Consider the following 24280-nt stretch of genomic DNA (forward strand, 5'->3'; position numbering starts at 1 on the left):
TTTGAGGAACCTGATGGACAGCTTGTGCACCAATTTTTTTTTTCCAACAAAAGTCTGGGTAATTGAAGCCACCCATGAGGACCAGGTTCTGTTGGCCTGAGACTTCCTTGAGCAACCAAAGTAAGGTTTTGTTGGCTTCATCATCCTGATTGGGAGGTCAGTAACAGATACCTAACATAAGATCCTCCTTGGTGATAATCCCTCTAAACTTGATCCAAAGGCATTCATTCAATAGAACTGGCATGGTCTCCAGAGCTCTCCTCTATACACTCAATTTTCTCTTTCACATAAAGTGCAACTCCACCTCCTCTTCTTCCCTTCCTATCTTTCTGAAAGTGTTTGTAGCCATTCACTGTGGTCTTCCCATCACGTGAGTTTTCCCACCAAGTTTCTCTGATTCCTGTGACATCTCTCAGACTGGGCACAGAGCTCTAGTTCCTCCTGCTCATTGCCCAGATTACACAGATAGGTGTACATGCACTTGAGGTGGCTGAACTTAGAGTTCTTGCCTTTGGAAAGTGTTGGGGAGCATTCCCTACTGCTCTGGTAGGTGCGCTCATCCACTCTGTTGCTTATGGATATACAGGTGTCAGTTGTGGACCCTACCCCCCCAAGTTCATTAATTTAAAGAATGATTCACTAAGTCAGAGCCAGGCTATTCAGCTTTTAGCAAAGCTTCCTACTTAAACCTCCATTTGTGGTCTTACAAATGTGGTGGGAGGGTTGTAATCTCTCTTCCCTCTGAGGTAGCCCCATGGAGCCCCAGAGGGCTTTGCAGGTGGAATAGCTCTGCCCTGGAAGCCAGTATTTGCAGAAGACCTACCACTAATTTTAGTGGTAGTCGGACTTTTTAAAGATAATCCAGCCCTTGGAAAATGAGCTCTTCTGACATTTGGCCACAAGCCTCTGCGTGGGAGCTATTCTGAGCAGTTCTGAAGGTTTAGTTTTGTGTAAGCACCCTTGACAGATTATCTTGTCCCATATGCTTTCCCAAGCACTTGTCTGTCTGATAATATGAAGAGTGCCATAGTCCAAAAACACAGTTTGTTGCAAGCAGTACAAAAAGCCACAGGACATGTTTTGTGGCATCCTTAGATATTAATAACTCAGCAAAGGTTGCAATGAAGATATTGAATGCAGTCAGTTCAAACTTATATTCTGTCTTAGTTCTCATGTGAATGAAATGCTAATTTGTGTCTTATCCACTGCTTGTAAAATTGATCTTTTATATCCTTTTTAAAGGTGCCAAATGAAACAGACCTTGTTGCCAGTGAGATAAAGGGAAATGAGCATGTTCGTTTCATCAGGGGGGTGGACAAGACAGGAACTGGCAGAATCAACTAAGCCCCAACTTCTAGTCAAATACCTCATTTCTGACACATGGCACCACCACTTGCTTCAGAAGAAAGTACACGAGAATCCCACCACCCTCACCCTGGTGCTACCTTCTCCGGACAATGAGAGATTGTCAGGAGCCCTGAAGCTAATTTTTTAATATTTTATTCTAAGTAACATCCAGAGAAGTTTCTAAACTGAGTCAATATTAACAACACCTAACACTTACCTAGTATTGTCTCCTAACGCAGGAGGCAAAAAAACCCCAACTTACTAAGGTCCACAGACATGTACAACATCAAAGTGAGAGCTTCACCATCAAGCTGTACAACTGATCTTGCTAACTGTTAGATATCAGTGATGCTAGCTGCCAGGGTGGTCATCTCAGTTCCTTGTACAGGCTCTGGGGAAAAACAAATGCTTGCAAAGGATTTTGCCTCCTGCAGTGCCCTTGGATGAGAATTGTACTCTAACTGTTCCTATTTATTCTCACGGACAGCTAAAGAAGTAAGGATGATTAGTTAAGCAGCACAAGTCTGCATTGATTACACCCACGTGTGGACAGATAGGTCTGTCACTCAAGTCGCTGGATGAGTGTGTACTGAAACTACTATTCCAGCATTACACTCTATGGAGTGAATAATTACTAAATTTCTGCCATTTCTAGAACACAAAGTGCCTTCTTATTCTGGCCCAGAAACACAGTGCCCACTTCTTTCTTCTGAGAAATTACTTCAGTTTTCAATAATGGCCTGCTCATTTGCTGGTGATATTTCCCAGAATAACAACACCAAGCATTGTACCAATTTCTCATCAGAGGCAAGAAACCCTGCAAAAGAAAGCAGCTGTTGCTGGCCATTGCTTAGTCAGCTGTGTCCTAAACAATTATTTCTTCTGGGCTCTACTGCTAAAACCAAAAAACTTTGAGGAAACAGTATGCACTGAAAACATAAAAGCCTGTTTGCCAGACTGCCATTTGTCCACTGAAGTATGAAATAAAATAATATTTCCCTAGCTAAGTTTTTTTCAAATTCATCTGTTACAAACTGAACTTACATACTAACTTCATGGCTTTCTGGAATGAATTTGCACTGTGCCTCTGTGCCATCCTACTCTGATGCAGGAAGGGGGAAAGGGGACCTCCTTACCCGAGTCACCTACAGTGCTCCATGGAGGGTTGGAGTGTCTTCTTGGGGACTGTGATTACTACCTTCCTGCACCCAGCAGCACTGGTGGCCACTGCAGGATGTTAAGGCAGTAAAACCACTTCACTAATACCAGGGCCAATTTTCCTGCCAAAGGACCACACTTTGGGATTAGAGGTGGCACATCATGTCTTTGCTGAGAATGCCACCAGGTCTAGGGTTTTTTTCCTGAGAACTGTGTTAGCCCTTAGGGAATGTGATGAAAGTATCTCCATTCACCAGATGCAGTCAAGCAGCCTACAACAGGACATTTCATTTTCTCCCTCCCTTCACCAGTTCACTTTTATGGTCTGCGCTGGTCTTCCTATCTCACCTGCTTATAACAACAAGAGGCACCAAGGAAGGCAGATTCTGCCTCCTATGCTGACACATGGACCGGGCCATACTGAGGGCTTGACAACTTAAATTACACGCATTGTACCAGCAAATTATTCTTGGAGGAAAAGGAATGCTCTGTTTCACACCAGATAGGATCTTATGTTTGAACAGAAATTTTACCATTTCCATACAAAACTGAAAACATTTCCAGCTGATAGGAAAGAATGTGATTTTTTTTTTCTTTTTTGTTTTTGTTTCGTGCCTGAACTGTAAGTTGGTTATTTGCACATCTCTCCTCTGAGCTCTGCTTTTAGCTCAGCCACTGAATCCTAGTAGAATGATACACACTGTCGAGTTTTATTTAACTCAGCCACAAAACATCTCCCAGTAAATATTTGTAAATTTCTTTAATGTTGCTTTTAAAGAACACATTTAGCTTATGCTAAACAACCATAAGCTGAAATGTAAAACAAGTCAGTCCTTTAAGATAGCTTTCTACTAGTTCAGGGTCTGTTAATGAATGTTAGTGTTTGTTCTGCACTACAGAACTGGCAGGCGCTTAATACCTACTGAAGGTCACAATGGGCACCCTATCAGTATCTATATGCGATTTCATTATTAGCTAAATTTCAGCTTTAAGAACAAAAAGCCAAATGCTGGTTCAATAATATTGGAAACAATCAGTGCAAAAGAGCTGGCCTTTCATCCCATTCCATGAACACTAGCATTTTTAGGCTTTTATATCTCTATTTGAAAAGTCAGGTATTCTGGGTATCACGTTAGGTTTGTTCCTTACCTTCCCCCTCACTCCCCGCCATTTTAAAGGTCATGGACTTGATAAATCCAGAACCTCCTGACAAATAATTTTATGTGTTCAACTGACATAAGGTTTGAGTCATCTGGACCTATTCCCTCCTGCCTCAGCTAGTCTATTTAACACCAATCACACGACAGTGACTTTGCATTTTGTTTGCTTTGATCCAATTATCTAGTACAAAGCTCCAGTGACTATTGTCAGGGCTGACAACACTCTGCTGTCTAAGCAATGAAGCCACTGGGGCTCGTAGCACGAATCTAACTGTTTCCTGTTCTCTGACACCAGATGCAGTAAATTACATTTACTCCCAGATCCCTGAACTCCCAACCCTCTATTCACGAACAGCAGAGCCAGTTCCTGGGTGGGACGGAGCAAGCAGAGTAGCTGGTAAGTCTCAAGGAACAAAGTATTATAATAACAGTCCAGTAGCCATGAACTTTTTTTGTTATAGTACCTTAATGGGTCTGGTGTCCCGATATCATTTAAATGCCAGGAAATGCCGTTTGGTTTGTATTTTGTAAATAAGTCAAGGCTTTTTGAGCAGCAATGAGTACTCTCAAAACAATGTAGTTGAATACATACAAGTAGCATAGGAAACGCATCCAGTTTTTTTACATGCAACCATTCAGTTCTTTCCATCTCTGCTGATACAAATACATATGGTATCTAGGCCAAGGTTTTGTCTCTTCTGTTGTACCCGTGCAACTCCCATTAAGATGCGTGAGACAGACAGGCACTCACAAGACCCCATGTGGGCTTCAAATGTTCATGTCATTTTATACTTATTTGTATGCCATTCTTTCTTCTTGGGGAAAAGGTGGGGAGAATTACGGCATGTTTTGTGCTTGGAGTCATACAGAGAATTTTCTAACACTTATTTTTCAGATTGAGTATGTGTCTTAAATGTAACAACGTGATTGTTAAAAGCTGTATGTTTTTCTTACTTTCAAGATCCTTCTTTTCTAAACAATGTATTCCCTATCTCAAGACCAAATTGCTGGTGGCTACTTAAGAGGTGTCCCAAGGAGTGGGAATGAAAGGTGGCTTACTTGAAGAACAGGTTAACAAACGTAGCAAAGCAATGTCTGCAGCTAAGACACTGTACACAGCTATGGGATATGTCATATTGTTCAAAGTCCTGTTGCAAGCCATTCCAAAAGCTTCCATTCCACCAGTGCTTACCCTGATCTGTCTTAAAAGCAAGCTTTCCCCTGTGTGTTTTGTGCCATTTTGTCAACACCAAGAAAACAATAATTTCTTTCATTCTTCGGATGACCCAGAAGCCTTGTTCATGTAGTCCTTGATAAGAGTATCGTGTGTGCAGTAGGTTAAAGAAAAGGCACCAGCATGTGTGCTCAAATGTAGACTGTAAGCATCCATCTTAAAACAAGCTCAAAGTCTATTAAGATTTTTTTTTTTTTTTAAAGAACAGCCTCTGAATCCACATAACAGGCAGAAGCCAGATGCTTTAATCTGCACATCAGGATCTTGTTGTCGTGAAGCACTGCATCATGTTACACTGTGATTGAAGCTTGTGCAGAAAACTTGTATTTGTGAATACAGGTTGTCATCTTCAAGCACTGCTTTCAGTTTCAACTCTATTGTCAGATAGTTTTGTATTGTTTTAATAGATATATTTTGCAGTAAATAAGCTCTGGTTAAATAAAGACATTTTAGAAATCAACATTAGTTGACTTTGACAATCTGGGCTGCTAGGTTTTCCTGCAGAGAACGAACATTATGCATACAGGCAGGTAAGCCAGGTTCTGCTATTCACTTCTCCCATGGCTATGCATTTCACTAGTGAACAGCTTTCTAAGAAACTCATGTATGTTTATGCATTCACTTGCACAAGTAGCTTTAATGTGATCCCTGGGGCAGGTCATAAACCACATGTTATGCCAATATCTAAAAACACTGCTGCTGAATCACGGTAGAAGAAATGAAAAGAAAATGCTGACAGTGGCAAATGCTTAAGCAAATTAGCCAAACATAAAATACACAAGGACCACACCTGTTAACTTCCTAGATCAGATCAGCCAGTAGGACAGAGTCTTCCAATCAGTGCTAGAACTTGTTGCACAAAGTCTTCCTAATAAGTAAGATGTTACTTATCAGTACTCCATACCATAGATAAAAAGATATATCTTGCAACTCTTCTTAAATATGGCCAGGTCCACGTGATTTAACTATCAGATTTTCCCTATCTGCTTCTGATTTCAGGCCCACTATACAAGCCTTCTTTTAATGCACACTACTGAATTAAATTTGTTCATCAAAACAGAGAAGGTCTGGCAGATTTTACCCTCTTTTGAACTAAAAATATGTGCAATAACATGGCACTCAACTATTTCACAGGAAAATCAGCAGCCTTTACTGAAAAGTCATGCCCCAGTTAATATTTTTATTTTTCAAAGAAAATGAAAAGCACAGGATGTCTAGGGGATCTCAGCATGCTGCTTCTCACCAAGAAGGTAGCAGGTGGCCAGCTGGTGGGCCAGCAGCACCCTCTCTACAGGGATGTGACGCTCAGGACAAATTAGGAACTTCTGCCCATCAGAGATGATTTTCTGGATGTGCTGTTATTCCCTCATAGTTCAGCTTTGCTTCAGTTCAGCTGGCTACCACTCAAACACCTGCCAGTGTGTCAGTTTTAGCATCTTCACCATAGGCTAGCCAAACTCTGTTTTTATTTCTGTAATGTTGGCAGTTACTGAACAATATCTGCCTGAGCAGCCCTGGCAAGGTCAAGCAATGTTCCGAGCCCACTCACCCAAGGCCCGGGGGCCAAGCCAATAAACAAAATTCCTCTTCCTTTTCTCCTCCCCCCATCACCCCCACCCAAGAAACTGCACCTAGAAGGGAGCAAATTCCAGAGTGTTACTGGTGGCACCTGCACCTTTTTGTTTCATTACCTCTATAAGTTGGATTAAAGGCTTCAGGGCAGAGGTACTTGCAAGAGACTTGAAGGGCACTTGCTCACCAGCTCTTGGGCTGGGATGGTCCCAAGCAAGTGATCCATGCCAGCTGCTCTCTGAGCTGCACCATGGTGCAGTCTGCCACAGCTCCTCAGAGCAACCTGCTTCAGGGCTTAATTGCTACCGGCCCTGGGGTGACAGTGTTTTTCCTTATTTCCAGCCTAAATCTCCCCTGTTTCAGTCCATGCTGGCTGCCGCTCAGTCTCCTGCCATACACCTCGGAGCAGAGCCCAGCTCTTGCCCCTGCAGCTGCTCAGGCTGCTGTGGGATGGCCAGGCATGAAAACTCCAGATCAAAAAACTGATATCCCTACTTCATTGTGAAAATGGGCATCCTGTGCTCAGGGCCATGACAGCTATGGACACAGCTAGTCCATAAACCTCCCAAAGCAGTGGTAAAACACAGTCCTTAGGGATATTCCCCCAGCTTGCAATGGCCAAGGTGAGATCCCTGCTTCTGCAGCCCACTCCAGCCTTCAGCAATGCTTTGCTCTCAGAGGTAGCAATGCTCCTTCACCCACGGGCACCTCCATCCTCCAGCTCCATGCAGGTGTTTGTGTGGCATTGCACTTGACCTAACCAGCCCTGCCAGCGCTGACTGAGGTCTGGGCAAATGCACACAGCATGTAGGTGGCCAGACCCCCCATTTGGCTAGGCTGCCTACCAGACTGCACTCCCAGGGGCCAGAGGACACCACCTTGTGGGGGCCAGCATGCACCCCCTCAGAAATACATGAGTTTTCTGTCCAGAGCTATAGGGGGGTGTCATGATGCACATCATAAGCTTCCTATTGCTGATGAAATACTTTGCTTTAAGGATACAGAAAAAAAAATTCTACTGTGTGTGAATAATAAGACTGAGGGAGTATATTGAAGCAAGAGTAGGTTTTTATATTCATGATTTTTTAAATACAAGCATACCAAGCTACAGTGGTTCTTGGGGCAAGGATATTCTGTACTCACTTGAAAATAAGTCAGGAAAAAAAGCCAACACGTCAGTTTGTGGTGTCCCCAGATAAAACAAATCATGATTATACCATTGAGGTTCATTGGTGGAAATGGTCACCGTAAGTTTCACGAACACTTGTCACTGCCTGTGGTAATTTGTAATCAAGTGTCTGTGGATGTCTGTCCAGGAGCCAAATTGTCTTCCTCTGCGTACAAGGAATGCTTAAACAGATGACCACTTCTGGAAAATCTGTGACATCTTTGCACATTTTTCTTTGAAAAGCTGTCTAGTGAGATGCAGTCGTATCTCAAAATAGGTGTTAGAGCAGTGTAGACTGCCTATCTATTCCTACTGTGTGGTCTCTACAATTTTCATCTTGTTACTGAGTCCTTCTTAACTGCTAGAAAAGCTTCTTTGCTGTTCTAAAGCAGCATCCCTCACACACGCATGTTTTTACCTGTTGTTTCATGAGGCTTTGAAAATCAGTTCATTATTACTTTCTTCTTCAACTTTGGCAATGGTGCTTAGGGCCTAATTCAAATAAATGAGGGAGCATTTCTTGGCCATTTTGTATGTTCTCTTAACCTGCAAGCAGAGGTCACTGCCTTGGTGTGGAAGCTGAGAGACCTGCACTGCCACGCTTCTGCAAGAGAAATTATCCCGTTCCTGTGTGATTTTGTTTTCCCACCTGTAGAACAGGGGTAAACAATGTTTCTTCACCTCTCTAAAATGTTTTGAATGCTACGGATGGAAGAGTTAAGCAAGAACAAGAGCTGATAATAAAACAGTCTGGGTGTTACTTGCAGCAAACAAAACTTGTTACCAGCTAACTGGCAGTTTGATGGCAGAGAAGGAAAAGAGAGTAGAGAAGTTCCTGGATATGAGTTTCTCTCTGAATTTTGAGGCAAGTTCAGAATGGAAAGATTGAGGGTAACCCGCATGCTGGCACCTCCCTTTGTCTAAATTACACCTAACCCAAGTGCTCCTGGCGCTCCTAGTTGATCAGAGACAGCTCCACGCGGCATGAGCTGGAAGACTAAGTCCTGTTTGCCGCAGGTATGCCTAGCCTCCAGCTGCATAAAAAGCTGTAGTGTAATAACTATCTCTGTCCACAGCGTTGCATCCCACCTCTAACGTAGAATGCTTGGCCCTTTAGAAGCAGGAGGTAGGAAAAGGGGCACCGTAGTTTTCTTTGTCTGTTTGGCAATTAACCATTCACTGGCTTTTTTTGTTGTAACATGCACTTCCTCTCTTGTTTTCATTCAAGCTTTGTGCACCATGGAAATTAATGTGGAGAAAGACAAACAGACAGGAGAGACCAAGATTGTCTCTGCTTCACCTATTGGCCCAGATGAGGCCCATCAAAGAGGATTCAAAGTCTATGATGATGGTACCAAGGTAGTCTATGAGGTTCACTCTGGTGGCACAGTGGTAGAAAATGGAGTACATAAATTAAGCTCAAAGGACGTAGATGAACTTATGCAAAAAGCTGGACAATCAAGTGTAAAAGGAGGGTATGAAACAATGACTGTGTCAGACAGAAATGCAGTAGCCGATGGAAACCTTAGCCATATGAAGGAGCAAATGCTCTTCAAGGAGGCAAAGCTGGAAATGGTACACAAACCCAGCAAAGGGCATGCTGTGAACCCTCAGCCCCAAGACAGACCCTGCGGTGGCGAAGCCCCAGAGGCCAGCGCAGATCAGCCAGTGACAATGATATTTATGGGCTACCAGAACATCGATGATGAAGAGGAGACAAAGAAAGTGCTGGGCTATGACGAGACCATCAAGGCAGAGCTGGTCCTGATCGACGAAGATGACGAGAAGTCGTTGCGGGAGAAGACAGTGACAGACGTCTCCACCATGGACGGGAATGCTGCTGAGCTGGTCTCTGGCAGGCCACTGTCAGATACGACAGAGCCCTCCTCTCCCGAGGGGAAGGAAGAAAGCCTGCCCTTGGAAGCTGCCCCAGGTACACAAAAGAAAAAGCGCTGTCAATGCTGTATTGTCATGTGAACACCTCCTCCTTCCCCGCTCCAGGCAGCTCCTGCTCCATCACTTACCTAGACCTCACTGTACTTCTAACTGCAATACTGTGAACTGGAAGTGAATGCCTCCATTGCCTTGCAGTTGGGTTGCTTTGCTTTCTAGTTCTTCAGGAAGAGGAACGCATGGTTATTTTCCCATCAGACGTACTATTTTGGGGTTAGGGGAGGGGTTGGGGGATTTTTTTGCTTCTTTTTTTTTGTTGTTGTTGTTGGGGTTTTTTCTCCTTAATATTGCAGAGTGAGAGATAAATGGGAAATGAAACAAATGTTTTCATATTTATTTGATTTTATATATATATATTATATATATAATGAAAACACTTTTTACATTTTTCTTTGGATATCTGGCAGGCTTGATCAGATTCCTAGGATTTTGTGGGGTTCTGAGTTTCACAGCAGCCAGATATGGGAGCCTTAAAAAAATGTTGCTTCTTTTTTTTAAGAAAAATCACATTTAAACATTATTTTATAGATCCTATTTTTTATTTCTTGGGGGAAGGCTTAGATCATTTTACTGTTTTAATTTGCTAAAACTCAGACAAGTCTTTCCCAAAAAGTTTGCATAGTTCTGTTTTATAGTAACTTTCCAGTTTAGTTTGCGGTGTCAGAAAAACCCATCAGCCATTTCTGCTTATTGGTGATACCAACAGTGGACCTTAATTATTCTTTCTAGAAAATGTATGAATGATGATTTTTGCCTTATATAAATCTTCCAGATTACAGTATTGTATGTGTACTTCATCTCCCCAAATTACAGTCGAAATTAACTTGACGTGAAAAAGATGCAGCTGTCACACCAACTGAAATGGAGTCACTGATCTAATTACTTGCCTTTCAGTAACTCTGCCAATGTTTATACATGAAGTTTTCCTGCCGAACTCCAGTAGATGAGAGATACTGCTTTCTATTTCCTTAAAATATAAATGAACTTCTCTCACAGTCTGACCCTGTTCCCACTGGACTCAGTAACGAAATTCTCAGTGCTGGAAATGGGGGCAGGGCCAGAGTGTTATTTTGTAGTTCTTAGGGAAGTGTAATTTCTCATAGAGTGTACTTCCAGTGCACCTATGTAATGACAGGTGATAGGTCTGATCCTGCCCTGCTTACCCAGGTAAAACTCCCGTGGAGGCCCACCAGAGTTTTGTTGGAGTAGCTGTTTCGGGAGAAGATCCTACAGCTGAAAGGCTAACATTTTCAAAAACTGCTGGTGGTTTTGGATGCTTCGTTTTCTGGTGTGGGACGCTTCAAAGAGGCCTGATTTCCAGTAAATTTTTCTTCATCTCCCTTCTGAAAATCAAGCCTGTTAAAAACAACTCCAGGTGAAAATGTAAAAAGGCAAAGGCATCCAAAATCAGTACATGTTTCTTTGTTGCTTGGTCCTTTGATTCTTCTAACTACAATGAAAAAGCAACCAACTTTTTCATGGCAAGATATTATGAGCCTGATTCTTGTCTCACACCAGTTTTGCTTATGTGTAGCTTCACTCACTGTAGTGGAGTTATTCTGGATTTATAATTACATAAGTGAGATTAAAAATCAGGATTTACATTTTCTGATAGTGTTAAAAAGTACCGAAGATTATTTTGAAGTGTCTTTGAAACTATCAGACTTCAAAAATCAGTAACACTAACTGAAAAACAACATTAAAAGTAAAAAAAAAAAAAAAAAAAAGAAAGAAAACAACAAAAAGCCTCTTTTCAGTCTGAGGGGGTTCCTATGATATTTCTGTTCTTCTTGGATGGTGCTTTTACTGCATTAATTGTTAGTTCAGAACATCCGATTAAACAGAGTTCTTGCTCTGTACTCTTTTCTTTCTGTGCCGGTAAAGAAGACACTTGTTCACGGTGGTGGTAATATGAGGCACACTGAAAACATACAAAAAAACATGCAAAAGGTAGTTCCTGCATTAGGTCACTCAGCCATCAGTATGGAGCTGGTCAATGTAACTTCTGACCATTGCCCAGGTGACAGTCAGGAAAAAAAAAAAGCAAGCAGAGAGTAGGAAAAGACAGCCACATCCATATTACACCTGCAGAAATTTTGCTGGCCTCCATATCTGCTGCAGTGGCCAGATTTAATAGACTTCCGCATGCTCCCTCCATCTCCCCCAGGGGCTCTTGGGTGGGAGAAGGACCAAATTCACCCACAGAAGCTCTGCACATCATCCCTTGACTCAGGCTTAGGTGGTTAAGTTTTATCAAAGAGAGGAACAGCCGCAGAGGCCCGCATTGTGACAACAGGTCTGGTGGCTGTTTGTTGGTAATTAGCAACCTGTGTTTTGGGTTTTTTTGGTTGGGTTGTGTGGGTTTTTTTCTTTTTTTCCCAGACACGCTAAGAATTTACAAATCTCAACATTTCTTAAAACGAGACCTTGAGTTTTCAGCCCTGGGGTGGCCTGGCGAGGCTGTCCTCAGGCACGTTTAGGACACCAAAGCACTGCAATGCAAAGGGTGAAGCCCTTTCCATCTGGCCCCTACCCCGTGAGTGCCACCGGAGGTGGGCATGCTTTGCAATAGTTCTTTCGCTCTGAGGCCTATTCACCTCACCAGGAATGCTCGAAAACAAATCTGCCAGCCATCTCCTCCTGGCCTGGCCGGTCATCTCATTGCTCACCACCCATCCGTCTCTGGGTGTGATGCCACCTTCACGGCCACCCTGGCTTCCCGGTGACTTTTACCCCTGCTGCTCCTCTCCCTTATGGTCGTTTTTTCCTGAAGCTTTCTTCTCGGGAAATTTGGGGTGTCATCTTTACCCTAACCCGCTCTGTCCATACATCTCGTCAGCCACGTGCTCCCTTGTCAGATGACCTTCTGGTTCAGCACAGACTCAGCGTTTTGGGGATGACTCCCTCAGCAGCCAGCTTTGGGAGATGCTTGCTGAGGCCGAGACCAGAACGTGTCTGAGACCACTGCACCATCCAAGGCACAACGTGGCAGGGAGTTGGTGGCATGCAAGAGTCCAGAAGTGGCCCTTTAGTGGTTAGAAGTAGAGCACAAGCCTTAAACCTTAAACCTGCCAAATACCTACTGCTCAGTACTTGTAGCTAACTTTGAGTGCCTAGGAAGGCCAGTGTTTTTTATGTGTTCATATGAACTCCATGGTTAATGGGCCCCAATAGATCCAGAAAAGCTAAAGGTTTGTCTGCATAGGGTTTGCCTTTATGGGTCAAAGGTAGTTCCACGTCTGAGGTCAGGAAAAATGTGAAATGGGAGCAAATCGGTCTGAACTTGGAGGGCCTTAGTTATGTCGGCTGAAACACACTTACCCCAACCATAGTCCTCCACAAGGGCAGCAGCCATGCCTGGACATCAGCTTGTCCTTTCTAGACGTTAGCTTTCAGCCAAGTTACAGGGAAATTCAGATGTGTTAGCCTACGCTGATGAATGTAAACCAGTATTCCAGGGCTGCTTTGGGCTTCCAAGGGGTCGGTTTTCCCCTTGCCCTCAGATAGGAAGCTGCCTGCGGAAATTCATGCACAATCAGGCGTGAAGGAAGAGGTCTGCTCTACAGTCAAGCAGAGAGAGATTTTTGTAAGGATCATTATGGCAGGGGGGTTTTGTATTGTTTTAAGCAAACTCCCTGTCTGTTTAACTTACTCCATCACATGTACATTTTCAATTTCAGCATGAGGGGATACAAAAAAGTAGAGTCAGGAACTGGTTCAGTGATAGCATTTTGCCACAACAAACTGCTCGCCTTAACTTTTGTAAGAAAAAAAAAAAAAACCAACCTCTTTTCAGTGTATCTTTTCCTAGACTGGGAAAAAGTAACCTATAAAACTTTTCTATATTTTGTATTTTCTAAGTTTCTATGAACCCACTTTCCATGTTGTCCCTCGTTTGCATTCAGGGACTGTTTCTTTGCAAACCACTGCATTTTACTTCCATTCTTTCTTTTTGTTTTATCAGAAGAAAAATACAAATCAAAAACCACAGCATTATGATTAGTGGCTAGGCAATCTCTTTCAATTACAAGAATATCAATACAGAAAGAAAAGAATTACAGGGTTGTTTTCTTTTTTTAATTTCCTGTGGCTGATGTACTGTATGGTATATGTTTACAGAACTCCTCTGGTCTGCCTTTGTGATGTTATCTAAATGAATGACAAAGTAGGTATGATGTGCCATTTGACAGTTTGCCTTAGCACTCTTGGGTTTCCTTCTTCTTTTTGTATCTTTCTTTTCCTTATTTTTTTCCAAAAAAGTGCAGGCTGTATTCCAAAGCTGTATAAACACAACATTATCTTTCAATCCCCAGCAAGAGAAGTGTGCACAAGCCCTTCTCCATGAAGCATACCTCTACCAGTGCAATAGAAGACCTCAGCCCTGCAAACAAAAACGCATACGCCTAATTCTGCTGTGTGTAGACCTATTTCAGTCAACAGGACTACTCACAGGGGGAATATGTGTAGGTGTCTGCAAGATCGGGGCATGAACAATTAACACAGGGTGTAGTTTGGGTGTTATTTCTGTACCTGTACCGATTTTATGCACTGCTGAGTTTGCCCAGGGTGGTGTAATCCTAGAGGCTAACTCTGAGCATTGCTACTTCTGCTGAGAAAAACACAAAACAAAATGGTGCTTAGCATCTGGTCCAATTAGGTCCCGAGTCAGCATTGCTGCCATGGCAGTGGTATTCATGAGCAAATATTAAGTGGGACTTCCCTGACAGCTTATATATTCATCCCCTGCTGTTCTACCTAAGTTCACTACTGATTAAAATTATAGAGATAAAACAAATTAATTGGAGCAGAAAGATAGCATACGGAGTTGCTAGAGAAATAAAAGCTGTTCTACCTTTTGATTTAGTCCAACATCCAAATGGCATACTTGGAAAGTAAGTGGGGATATAATAGAAAATGTAGTATTTTACATTTGTGTATTTTTTTAAGGAATAAATATTTTTGTAATGAGATACAAACCCTAAATGGGGATTGAGTTTCTGAATATCATCTTTCCCATGACATTGAGCCTTTGAAATTTTTCATATGTTTATGACAATGCCCAGCTTCTTGGGATCTTTTGTAGACCTAACCACAATTTTCTCCAGGAAGCAGGATCACAACACTTTTTAAAGAGTAAAGTTAGAAGAGTAGAATCCAATATACCTGCTATGAACACAGCTAAATAAGTAAATTTATTTCATAGAAAAAGGTGGACCTATGCTTTCTATAGCTAGACAAACTTTGCTATCTAGAAAGCCAACATGGTAGGCGATAGCTACCTACTTTCAGTAGAGAGGTATGGCTAAATAGGAGAACTATACGTTTTTTCACTTCGTCATACTTTATCCAACATTAGATTTCAAAATGCAAGAGATGGTGCCACTGGAAAGAGTACAACAAAATCATTTAGACAAAGCAGAGGATTTTCCCACAGGCTGAGATGTGGCATCTTTTATTTTTTCTAAACTCACTCAGTTTCAACCAGTTTTCTCTGTCTATTAGAAAGTCTAGGATTTGCTCAGATGATGTTTCATGAGCCTTCTGGGCAGCAAGAGTAAACTTCAGTTCTGAGCTTAATCAGAGGTCACAGGCTATGACAATATCCAACAAAAATGTGGACTGTGATTTTTGTATGTAAAAGAGTAACTTGTATAAAATGGTTGAATTTATTAAGTTTAGAATATAAATGGATCGTCATCTAGTCCAAAGAGAATACAAATCCAACTTGTAATATAAACTTATAATAATACCTTAGCTTGTAAATAGTGACAAGGGTGCATGAAGTTCTTAAAAATGTCCCACTTGTATTTAAAATCAAAGCATCATAAAACCAAGCCTTTTTCCTCATGGGTTCAAACAGTCTTGCAAAATCTATAGCTTTTTTTCCTGTGGTGGTTCCACTTAGGCTGTTCAGCGGATTAAGAATAGGCCACTTTTCTTAAGGGCAAACTTGTGAAGAATTCTGATCCCCTTCCTCCAGTTTGCAAAAGCTTCCTTTATTTTGAGAGCTTTTGCTGTTATTGTATTGCAAAGCTTTCCTGCAATTGTTTCCCAAATTCTTCTCAAAGGAGGATTTAAGGGTTTGTTTTAAGAATTAATCTACTTTAGAAATTTAAAAAAAAAAACACCTTAATTGATTTTTTAGAATTAGCTAAGTAAATCAAGTCCACCAGTTCGGATGTATTTGTACATTTTTAACTTGCATGGGTATGTTAGTGATTCATACCTGAATTTAGACCTTGCATATCTATTCAGTAGGTCACTAAGACTTAAAGACTTGCCCATGAGCATAAAATTAAGCACCCAAGCAGCCCTTTTTAGTTTGATGGGATGACTCAGACAAGTGAAATTTAAGCACATCCACAAATGCTTCTAGGGTCTGGTCTTTAAACAATATGCTACAAGCGAGGCTTATGCTGCTTTAACTGTGTCTTCTCATTCCTTTAATTAGATAGAATTTTAAATTATATTGTGAAACTGGTGCACTTTTCTGCAGAGAGGGGTTTAGAGCATGGTCTCCTTGCTGACTATGTTTGAAAGTAGACAAACACCCTCTGGGAACTCTAAAAACTCCCAGTGCCTGAAGAGGGTGGGGTTGAATTTCATACCTGCACACAAACACAATGTAAAAGAGGCAGTGTAAGTTTTTCTTCAGAATTTTTCCCTCTGCACACCTCTGCTCCAGACTTTGCCTGTCCCCTGTCTCTGTACTTGCTCTCATTCTGGACATCATTGCTCAGCTGCTCCTTTCCTCCCCCTCTGCCTGCTTCCCTTTTTCTGGTCTCCTATGAGCAAAGATAGAGGGAAGAAAAGAGAGACTGGAGTTAAAAATCTCATCTCAGGCCTGTTGGCATGAGTCCCACGTAAAAAGAAATGACAGTATCCTGTCCTCAGTGTTTGGATATCTTCCTGCATTTTCCTAGATTCCTAGGGCAGATTTGATACTAGAGGAGCGCTCTCCCTATCTTTTCATCTGGCATCCCATGGGATGCCCAAACAGTGCATCTTACTAAAATCTTACTGTTTAGGTAAATCTGCTGTCTCTCTTCCCATTCCTGTGGGAACGCACTAAGCCCCCCAAGCCCGTATGAGCTAGCTATGCCCAACTGCATAAAATATCAGCATCCCAAAGCCACTTACAGAAGCAGAAGGCAAGCCACCCCCTAATTATCAGGTTGCTATTGGCAGGGTAAAGGAGCCAGGAGAAAATCTGAACTTCCCCACAGACTGATCCAGCATGCAAAGGCATTCTTAGTAAAACTAGCTGCCAAGAAGCTACTGGTATCCCTCCAAGATAATGTGCTGGTCAGAGAGAGGCAAACTCAAAAATAAAGATGGTTTTGTGCAACCGTATAAAGTCCCAATTGAATGTGGCGCTTAAGCTCCACTAATCTTAAGCACTTCCCTGAAGTGTAACACATAGTTAAGCTCTGTGCTGGTTAGGGATAGCCTTGAGGGTATGTTAAGATTGGCTCGTATCTATGATTAAGGTGCTTCACTGTTGATGCGCTCAAATTTTGTCCCTGTTATTTTGCAAGTATGGATATAAGCACTGCTTAGGGGCAGATACAGGAGAGAAATCCATTTGAAAGCTTTTTGCTTTTCCAGTGGCCACTGAATCTGAGTGCAGCAAAGGTAGCCAAGCAAGAGCAGGTCAGGACAAAGGCAAAGAACACATTTCTGAAGGTTTCCTGCCTCTCCTGACTATGTTCACTCCATAGATGAAGAATGACTCTTTATAGGGGTTCAAGAAAATGTTGTGTAAAATGCAGCTTTTATGGTGAATGTAGGTTGTGGTTGAGATTTTTTTTAAGCTTTAGTCTCCCACTTTCTTTGTGAGCTAATGTAAATAAAATCCCATTTTGCTGGGGAAAAACTGCTGTGCTAACACTGGATTAGAATTGCTGGGGATAGCTGCTGTACTTTGTAACCTGAAGTGTACTTTTTTGACTGTTATGTTTTTTTCTTCAGATTAAAAAAATGAGTACAAAAAAAAACAAAAATAAAAAACCAAGAACACTGCCAGCAACAGCCATGCTGTAACTGTGGCTTCTCTCTTTTTTTTTTTCTCTGTACAGTATTACTAGTAAATAAATCTGCCTTTTCACTGCGCCTACTTCTGTGTCTTTTCACTGTGTTTCTCTCTAACTACCACTCTTCAAGATGCTCTGTGATCACAAGGATGTACCGCACTGGAGCTGGCTCTCTCACTAAAAGAATTAAAGCACTAACTCCACAGTTTTGGTTCGTTCCTTTTTTTTTTCCTCCACTGCTGTGCCCTGCTGCTCTGACTGTTATTTTTATTAGATGCTTCAATACCTGTTAACTCATTGTACCTGTTACTGTCTCATTTCTCTTTTCCCTCTCCTTCTCATGTGATACTTTGCCAAGCACATTGTGGACCCTGTTGCTCTAGGATCACATGGCATCTTTTCATATTTGCAGAAGATAAAGGTTTGGCTTTCGTCAGCAAGGCAGTATGTCCTGGGTCAACTTATTTCCTAACTGAGGAAAGTATTCCATACAGCATATATAATTCCCCAGAAATAATCACTAAAGAATTTAAGGACTACCAAAATAAACAGTGTGCAGTTTTCTTCCAGGGCTTATCTATCACAGACAGTGTCCTCTGTATTTCAGGACTGGAAGAAGCTTGCCATAGCCTGACTTGTATTTACCTGAGCTTAGAACAGTGATGGGATGGGTAACGTAGCCAGGCATCATAAGCCTCCTTCTCAGAAATTTAAAAATTCAGCTTGAACTCAGCCATTTAAGAAACTTACCACAAATTGCCCATTGCTACATAAGTACCCTCCCTCTGCTCCTTTCACCCAATAGCCATACAGATAAATGTATACACACACACACATATGTATCTGAGCCTTTGCAATATGGTACTTTTTAGCATCACAGAAGGGAAAATGGCCATGTGCCCTGCTTTGCTGCTTTACAATTTAGTCCTGAAAGTTTTGCAGTAGGTGGGACTTCAAGTTGCGGGGGGGGGTTCCTACTTGTGTTTGAGTGACAGAAAGTCAATTTTGTCTGTCCTAGAAGACACGGTGAATGACTGGAGAACTGGTATGTTTCTGCCACCAAAGGACTAGAATTGATTTAGCTGAGAGAAGTGATCATAACTATTCATATTTCTTTGCTTTTGCAAAGACCTTCCTAATTCAGTAGGTGTGTTAACATGGCAAAAGGAAGGATCATGACCCTGAGCTAGCAGAAGTGTCTTGTGTGAAAACCATGAAATGACAAGGGCATTATCATGTGCGACTAATTTAGTGCTTGGACACTTGGACACGTCAGGTACATATTCCATTTGTTGGTGCATACCATGGCCTGTGAAATACTCTTATTTTCATTCCACCTCATTTAATTGTATAGCCATGAGAAGGTTTTCAGCTGAAAAATTCCTCCACTGCACAAAACTGAGTCATCCAAGAAAACATCAAAACCAAACTAGACAATTTTGATATCGCTGCTCTTACTGCAGTTTCAGAAACAAAATATTTCTATGCATTTCCCCTCTTTATATCTCTAGGAAAAAGGTGAAATTTTGATTTTTTTTTCTTTTTTTTTCCACCCTCATAGCATGTAGGAAGAAAGAAAATGCTTAGCAGCTGGTGACATAGCATGGCACTCTCCTGAAACTATTCTGGAGTGGTTCCCTGGAGCTCAATGACTTAACAGAGTAAGGGCATATTCAGCATGTGGGAGGCCAGCCCTCACAGGTTTTTGGTCTTTTTTCTTTATTTTAGTAATTCTGTGTCCTTCTTGTAACAGAAGAAAGATAGGTCCTTACTCTGAAAGTTCAATACTCGAGGTATTTCAGTAGTTTGTCAGGGGGTAGAAGTGGAATAGCTCATTTTCAGACAGCCCCTTACTTTTCCACAGGACCCTTGCAACCTGCCCTTGATCCCTCAAGACTCATACCAACTCAGCAACACTTCTTGTTTCACACTATGATATTTTTGAAGTTACAGGAAGAAACCTCTAGGGCTAATAACTAGGAATGAATAATAAAAAAAGGGACAAGAAATTAACAACAATTTTTGCTGTCCCAAGACCTCCATCTGCTACAAAATGTCTGTTCAGATGTCCATTGCACTGTGCACAGACACATATGAATCCTCTATAATGGCTCATGGGGGAAACACAGGCTGGTCCCTAAAGGAGTTTACAAAACCACAGAATGTGGCACAGCTGTGCAAAACATCATCCACATTTACCTGTGATAGAAAAACTACCTGCTTCATTGTCACAAGTGTCTAGTTGACAGCAACCACCTTCTCAGATGAGACAAGGAAGGAGATACTTGCATAGAAGTAGAGTTTGCTGTATCAGACTTGGAGGAGGGAACTTCCTAGCATATAACCCAAAAAAGAATAGAGGGAATAATCAGCTGGCAGAGAGAGAGATTGCGTCACTCCAAATCAGGGGTAGGGAGGAGTTGTGTTGCTGCACAGACACTGGCCTGCAAACCCAGGTACTCAGTTGCCTCAGAAAGAAGGGAATTGGCTTCTGTCTTTTATACACAGCAGTTCCTCCCTGTGTAATTAAGCAAGCCGTCTGGACTCACTGAGCACTAATAAAGATGCTGGTCCAGGTCCGGGGAAACATCATTTCCAATTGCTGCTGATCTGCACAGTTCAGCATGACCTCACAAAAAGTCCCTCATCTCCAGATCTACAAAGGTATGTAGAGACATTATCCCCATGGTTTAGATGGGAAACGTAGGTACCTAAATACCTCTGTTGGTCCAAGTTTTTTACATGTTTTACATCTGTAGTTTAGGATAATTAGCACTAGCCTGCCTCATGGGGCTGTGGTGATGCAGCTGTTAGTGTCTGCCACAAGACTGCAAGAATGTGGGGCATACTCTGGGTACACAGCATCGCAAAATGTCTTCTTCACTGTTACAGGTTTTGGAGAGGTTCTTCTTGTAATGGCACTGCCAAACCAGAAATGATACGCTATATTGCAATCAAAACTGGCCATTCACAGCAGTCAGGCATTTGCTGGGAATGATGGGTTTGCCATAATTTAGGAAAAAAGGATGTAGCAGTAACACGTTGGGTTGCTTGTAGGTGGGAGTACAAAGGGAGAAGAACAGGCGGAGGGGAAAAAGGAGGCAAATGCAAAAAATGGGTCACTTACTCAGACATGACAAATCAGTTCAGCTTCCTTTTTGAGTATTTCCATAGCATGCAATGCATCACTGGCTACAGATTCCCTCTGGCTATAGATGAGTTTGCTCCAGCACTGGCAGCAATATGGTAGCTTTTGGGGGCAGGAGGGAGTTGATTAAGCTAATTACCCCTGCTGAGAAAGAGGCTATCTATTCACTTGAGCATAACCTCATGCTAAAATGACTGTACTGTTCTTTAGCTAGTATGGTTACCTCTAGACAGCATTGCATTGTGGCTTGTAAGCATCCTATGGCTTAAAAGGAAGGATACTGTTTAGTACCAGCAGAAGGTCTTGATCATTATATTTCACTGGAGTGCGGTACATATATCATACAATTTAAAGCAAATGACATTACGTAACCGTGACAATTTTTTAAACAGATTGTTGTGCTGCTCAGGTTTTGTTATATGGTAAGATGTTTCTTCTTAACAAGCTGCACTAAGTCATAGAAGCATCTATATCGCTGGAGAAATAGGGGTTCATAGACCCTGAGGGTCTATGGTGGGGAGACAGAGTAAATGCTTCCTTCTGCTGAGCAGCTTAGGCAATTTTATATTCTTAGATATGGTTAAGTTACCAGGGAGATGGGGTAAAGTGATGAAGCTGTTGAATACCACGTGAAGTTGCACACTGAGGACAGGGCTGACATCTGTAAATTCTCCACTGCTGCTGTTTCAGTCTGGATTTTTTGTTACTGAAGCTGGAGGTCGTCAGGGGGTTAGTAAATTGGGAGAGTTAACTAAGATAGATAGTTTCCACTTACACCAGCCTGGGAAGAAAATAGCCCTTAACTTAACATGAGAAGTCATTCCCATTTTTGCTGCTACAACTTGTGCTGCAAATCCAGTGCTATTCGGGGTCCTTTTTGAATCTCCAGCTCGTGGAGTCAAACAATTTGGGGAGAGTCTTTGCTATCACTTAAAAGAGACAAGAAAAGAAACAGTACTTTCTGGGCTTCCTGGCTGAGGATAAAATCCAGAAAATACTTGGCTCTAGCTGCATGTACAACCCCTGCAGAACTGTGATGCTCTGGGTCTCCTCTTTGTGGTATTTAAGAGACTACAGACACTATTCTTAAGCACTGTTGAATACAATGACGAAATTATATTAAGACACATGGAGAAGCTACTGAAAGATCACACACTGTTTATTTTCTTCACTTATTTTATATGTCAGGATTTAGAATTCACAGAGCTGGAAATACTGTGATTACTTTACTGATTTATCTTCACAACATGCCAAACATTTGCCAAATATAAACCAAGCCAGGACCTACCATGGAGGCTGTAGCCTGCCTATCTCCATTTTCTCTGCTCATTACAGCTCCTACAGAAGAAACATCAGGGCTGAAAGTTGTAGACAATGTTCAGAGTATTTAAAAGCTGTAATTGAAAGTGGAGATAAAAGGAAAGCAACTCTTTTCTCTCATCTAGCGTCAAGAAGGGTCCTCCTCTAATCCATAGACGAAAAGGGATTAAATCCAGTCTGATGTCAAAGGACAATTTTCACAGCTTAACAGCTGCAAATACTGCAAGCAGGGCCACGAAGCCTCTTAGAAAAAAATCCACATTTGCTTTCAGAATCAGGACCTTACAACCTGAGCTAGCCAGGTGAACTCAGAATACCTGTGTGGGAAGTCAGTCAGGGCAGACATTTGCCACAAAGCACTAGAAATAAAGAAAAGTATTGAAATTAGTTTGAAAAACTATCTCTGATGCAATAATATTTTTTAAAGATAGGTCCTTGAGTGTCAGAGAGATTGCAGGCTGTAAATAACCAGTCCCAGAAAGAGAAAATCAGGGAGAGGAGCACAGGCTCTGATGCAGATACCAAAGAAAGCACGCCCAACTTACTCTGAAAAAGTGCACTACCTGTCACTGGCAGCACTGGAGAAGCAATTGGTTTGTCTTTTATAAGGAAAATAAGTGGCACACAAGCAAGACCTTCTCTTCAGGAAGGGCTCTGCTGTGGCCAGAACTTCAAATAGCAAATCTGCTTACAGCAGCAAGAGCCAAACAGGGGTCAAGGTTCCAGTTAAGCAGCCTGGAGTACCTGTCGTGTACCGATATTACCCACTATAAAAGCACTTGAGTCCCCAGTTTGGCCAGAAGATTTTATAGAAAAGCTAATAATTTTTTTCAATAATAAGCAGTTAGGTTAGTGAACTATGGTGATACAGGTTGCTGAAAGCCATGTTGTTCAACTCGGTGAGAAAAAAAATGTCCAGTGAAAAACAAAGAATACCTCCTGAGAACAGACCTGTAAAAGAGAAGTTGGAGAAAAATATAACCCTTCTACTAGTCTTTGAACCCCCTGGAATGGCATTTGCCCTAATAGAAAAGAACTAGCCATGTGCTTGAATTTAATAACATGGGTAGCCAAATTTACTTCCATGGATCTGCTTGTATCATCCCATTTCATTAAACACTTCTTCACAAAGCCCCAGATAACTGGAAACAGCAGAAGAGTCCCTGAGATGAGCCATCCTATAAAGCAAACACCATTTTTGGAGAACAGCAGAACAGCATTATTAAACAGTATCAGGCAGAGAGAAGGTAACAATGAAATGCAGTTAAGTGCTTCAAATGAACTGGTCCAGCTTGACCTGATGCAGAGAAGGTCTTGCTTGCTACATAACTAACAGCTTTTCTTCCAAGACCTGTATTTTGCAGACATACCTTCCCTGGCCCTCCACTGCTAGTGGGCTTGGAAGTCAACCATATATGGTCCCTACAGAGCATGGGCAGCCAGGATGGTGCCAGCCAGGGAAGGGAAGGAGGCAAAAATTATTGTTGCATGCTCTTCCATCTGAAGGAAGCTGAGAACACTGTCAGCATCAGAGCAGAGTAAATAATATTGTTTCAATTCACTGGCGAAAATGAACAATCAAAGCAGAGCAGGGGATTCTACCATGCTGAACCCAAATAGGAACTTCCTGAATTGACCAGTTGTTTAAAAACAAACCTGTTTTTTTCAAAATCAGGAGTTTCACTGCCAGCTGGAGGCATTTCAAAAAAAAAAAAAACAAAACAAAACAAAAGCAAAAAATCCACACCAAAAAACCCCCACCAATATCTCATGTGGAATATATTAAAAACATTGCTTTGACATTACCAGCACATTCCCTTCCACTTTTTTTATCCAAAATTACTATTAGTGGAATTCAATGTGATTTCTTTCTCTCAGAGCTCTTTTTTTTCCCGAAACTTCACTGTTCAGATTGTAGGGGAAAATTCACTTGGCTCCAGCACAGCACTCCTAGCTGAAGCCTGGGGAGCTGACACTACGATTTCAAGTCAAGTGTGTGTGATAATGAAGAGCTAGCCATGGGCAACAGACCCTCAGCTGTACATTGTCAGTACTAGATGATGCTCCTTTATCTGCTCACTGTGGCCAGCTCTCTGATTTTCCCTTCTCTCTTGCCTTCTGCCTCTTTCCCTTCGGCCGCGCACATATTTGCACAGCACTCCTTTAAGCACTGTTGCACTGCGTGGA

General features: G+C 41.9%; 1 protein-coding gene across 7 annotated transcripts in view; it reads left to right on the forward strand.

The window, feature by feature from the left end:
- Window positions 1–24280, forward strand: part of PALM2AKAP2 (PALM2 and AKAP2 fusion) — a 283007-nt gene that overhangs the window by 124358 nt on the left and 134369 nt on the right. For 2 of the 7 annotated variants that reach the window (XM_052778157.1, XM_052778158.1), the window contains exons 6-7: window positions 3961–4062; window positions 8868–9572. The exons of 2 other annotated variants lie outside the window; for them this stretch is intronic. In XM_052778157.1, coding sequence (XP_052634117.1) covers window positions 3961–4062; window positions 8868–9572 — 807 coding nt within the window. The remainder of the gene's footprint in view (window positions 1–3960; window positions 4063–8867; window positions 9573–24280) is intronic. 3 more of the 7 variants (XM_052778160.1, XM_052778161.1, XM_052778159.1) reach the window with 2 other exon arrangements.

The sequence above is a fragment of the Harpia harpyja genome, chromosome Z (assembly GCF_026419915.1).
Source record: "Harpia harpyja isolate bHarHar1 chromosome Z, bHarHar1 primary haplotype, whole genome shotgun sequence".
NCBI classification, from domain to species: Eukaryota; Metazoa; Chordata; class Aves; order Accipitriformes; family Accipitridae; genus Harpia; species Harpia harpyja.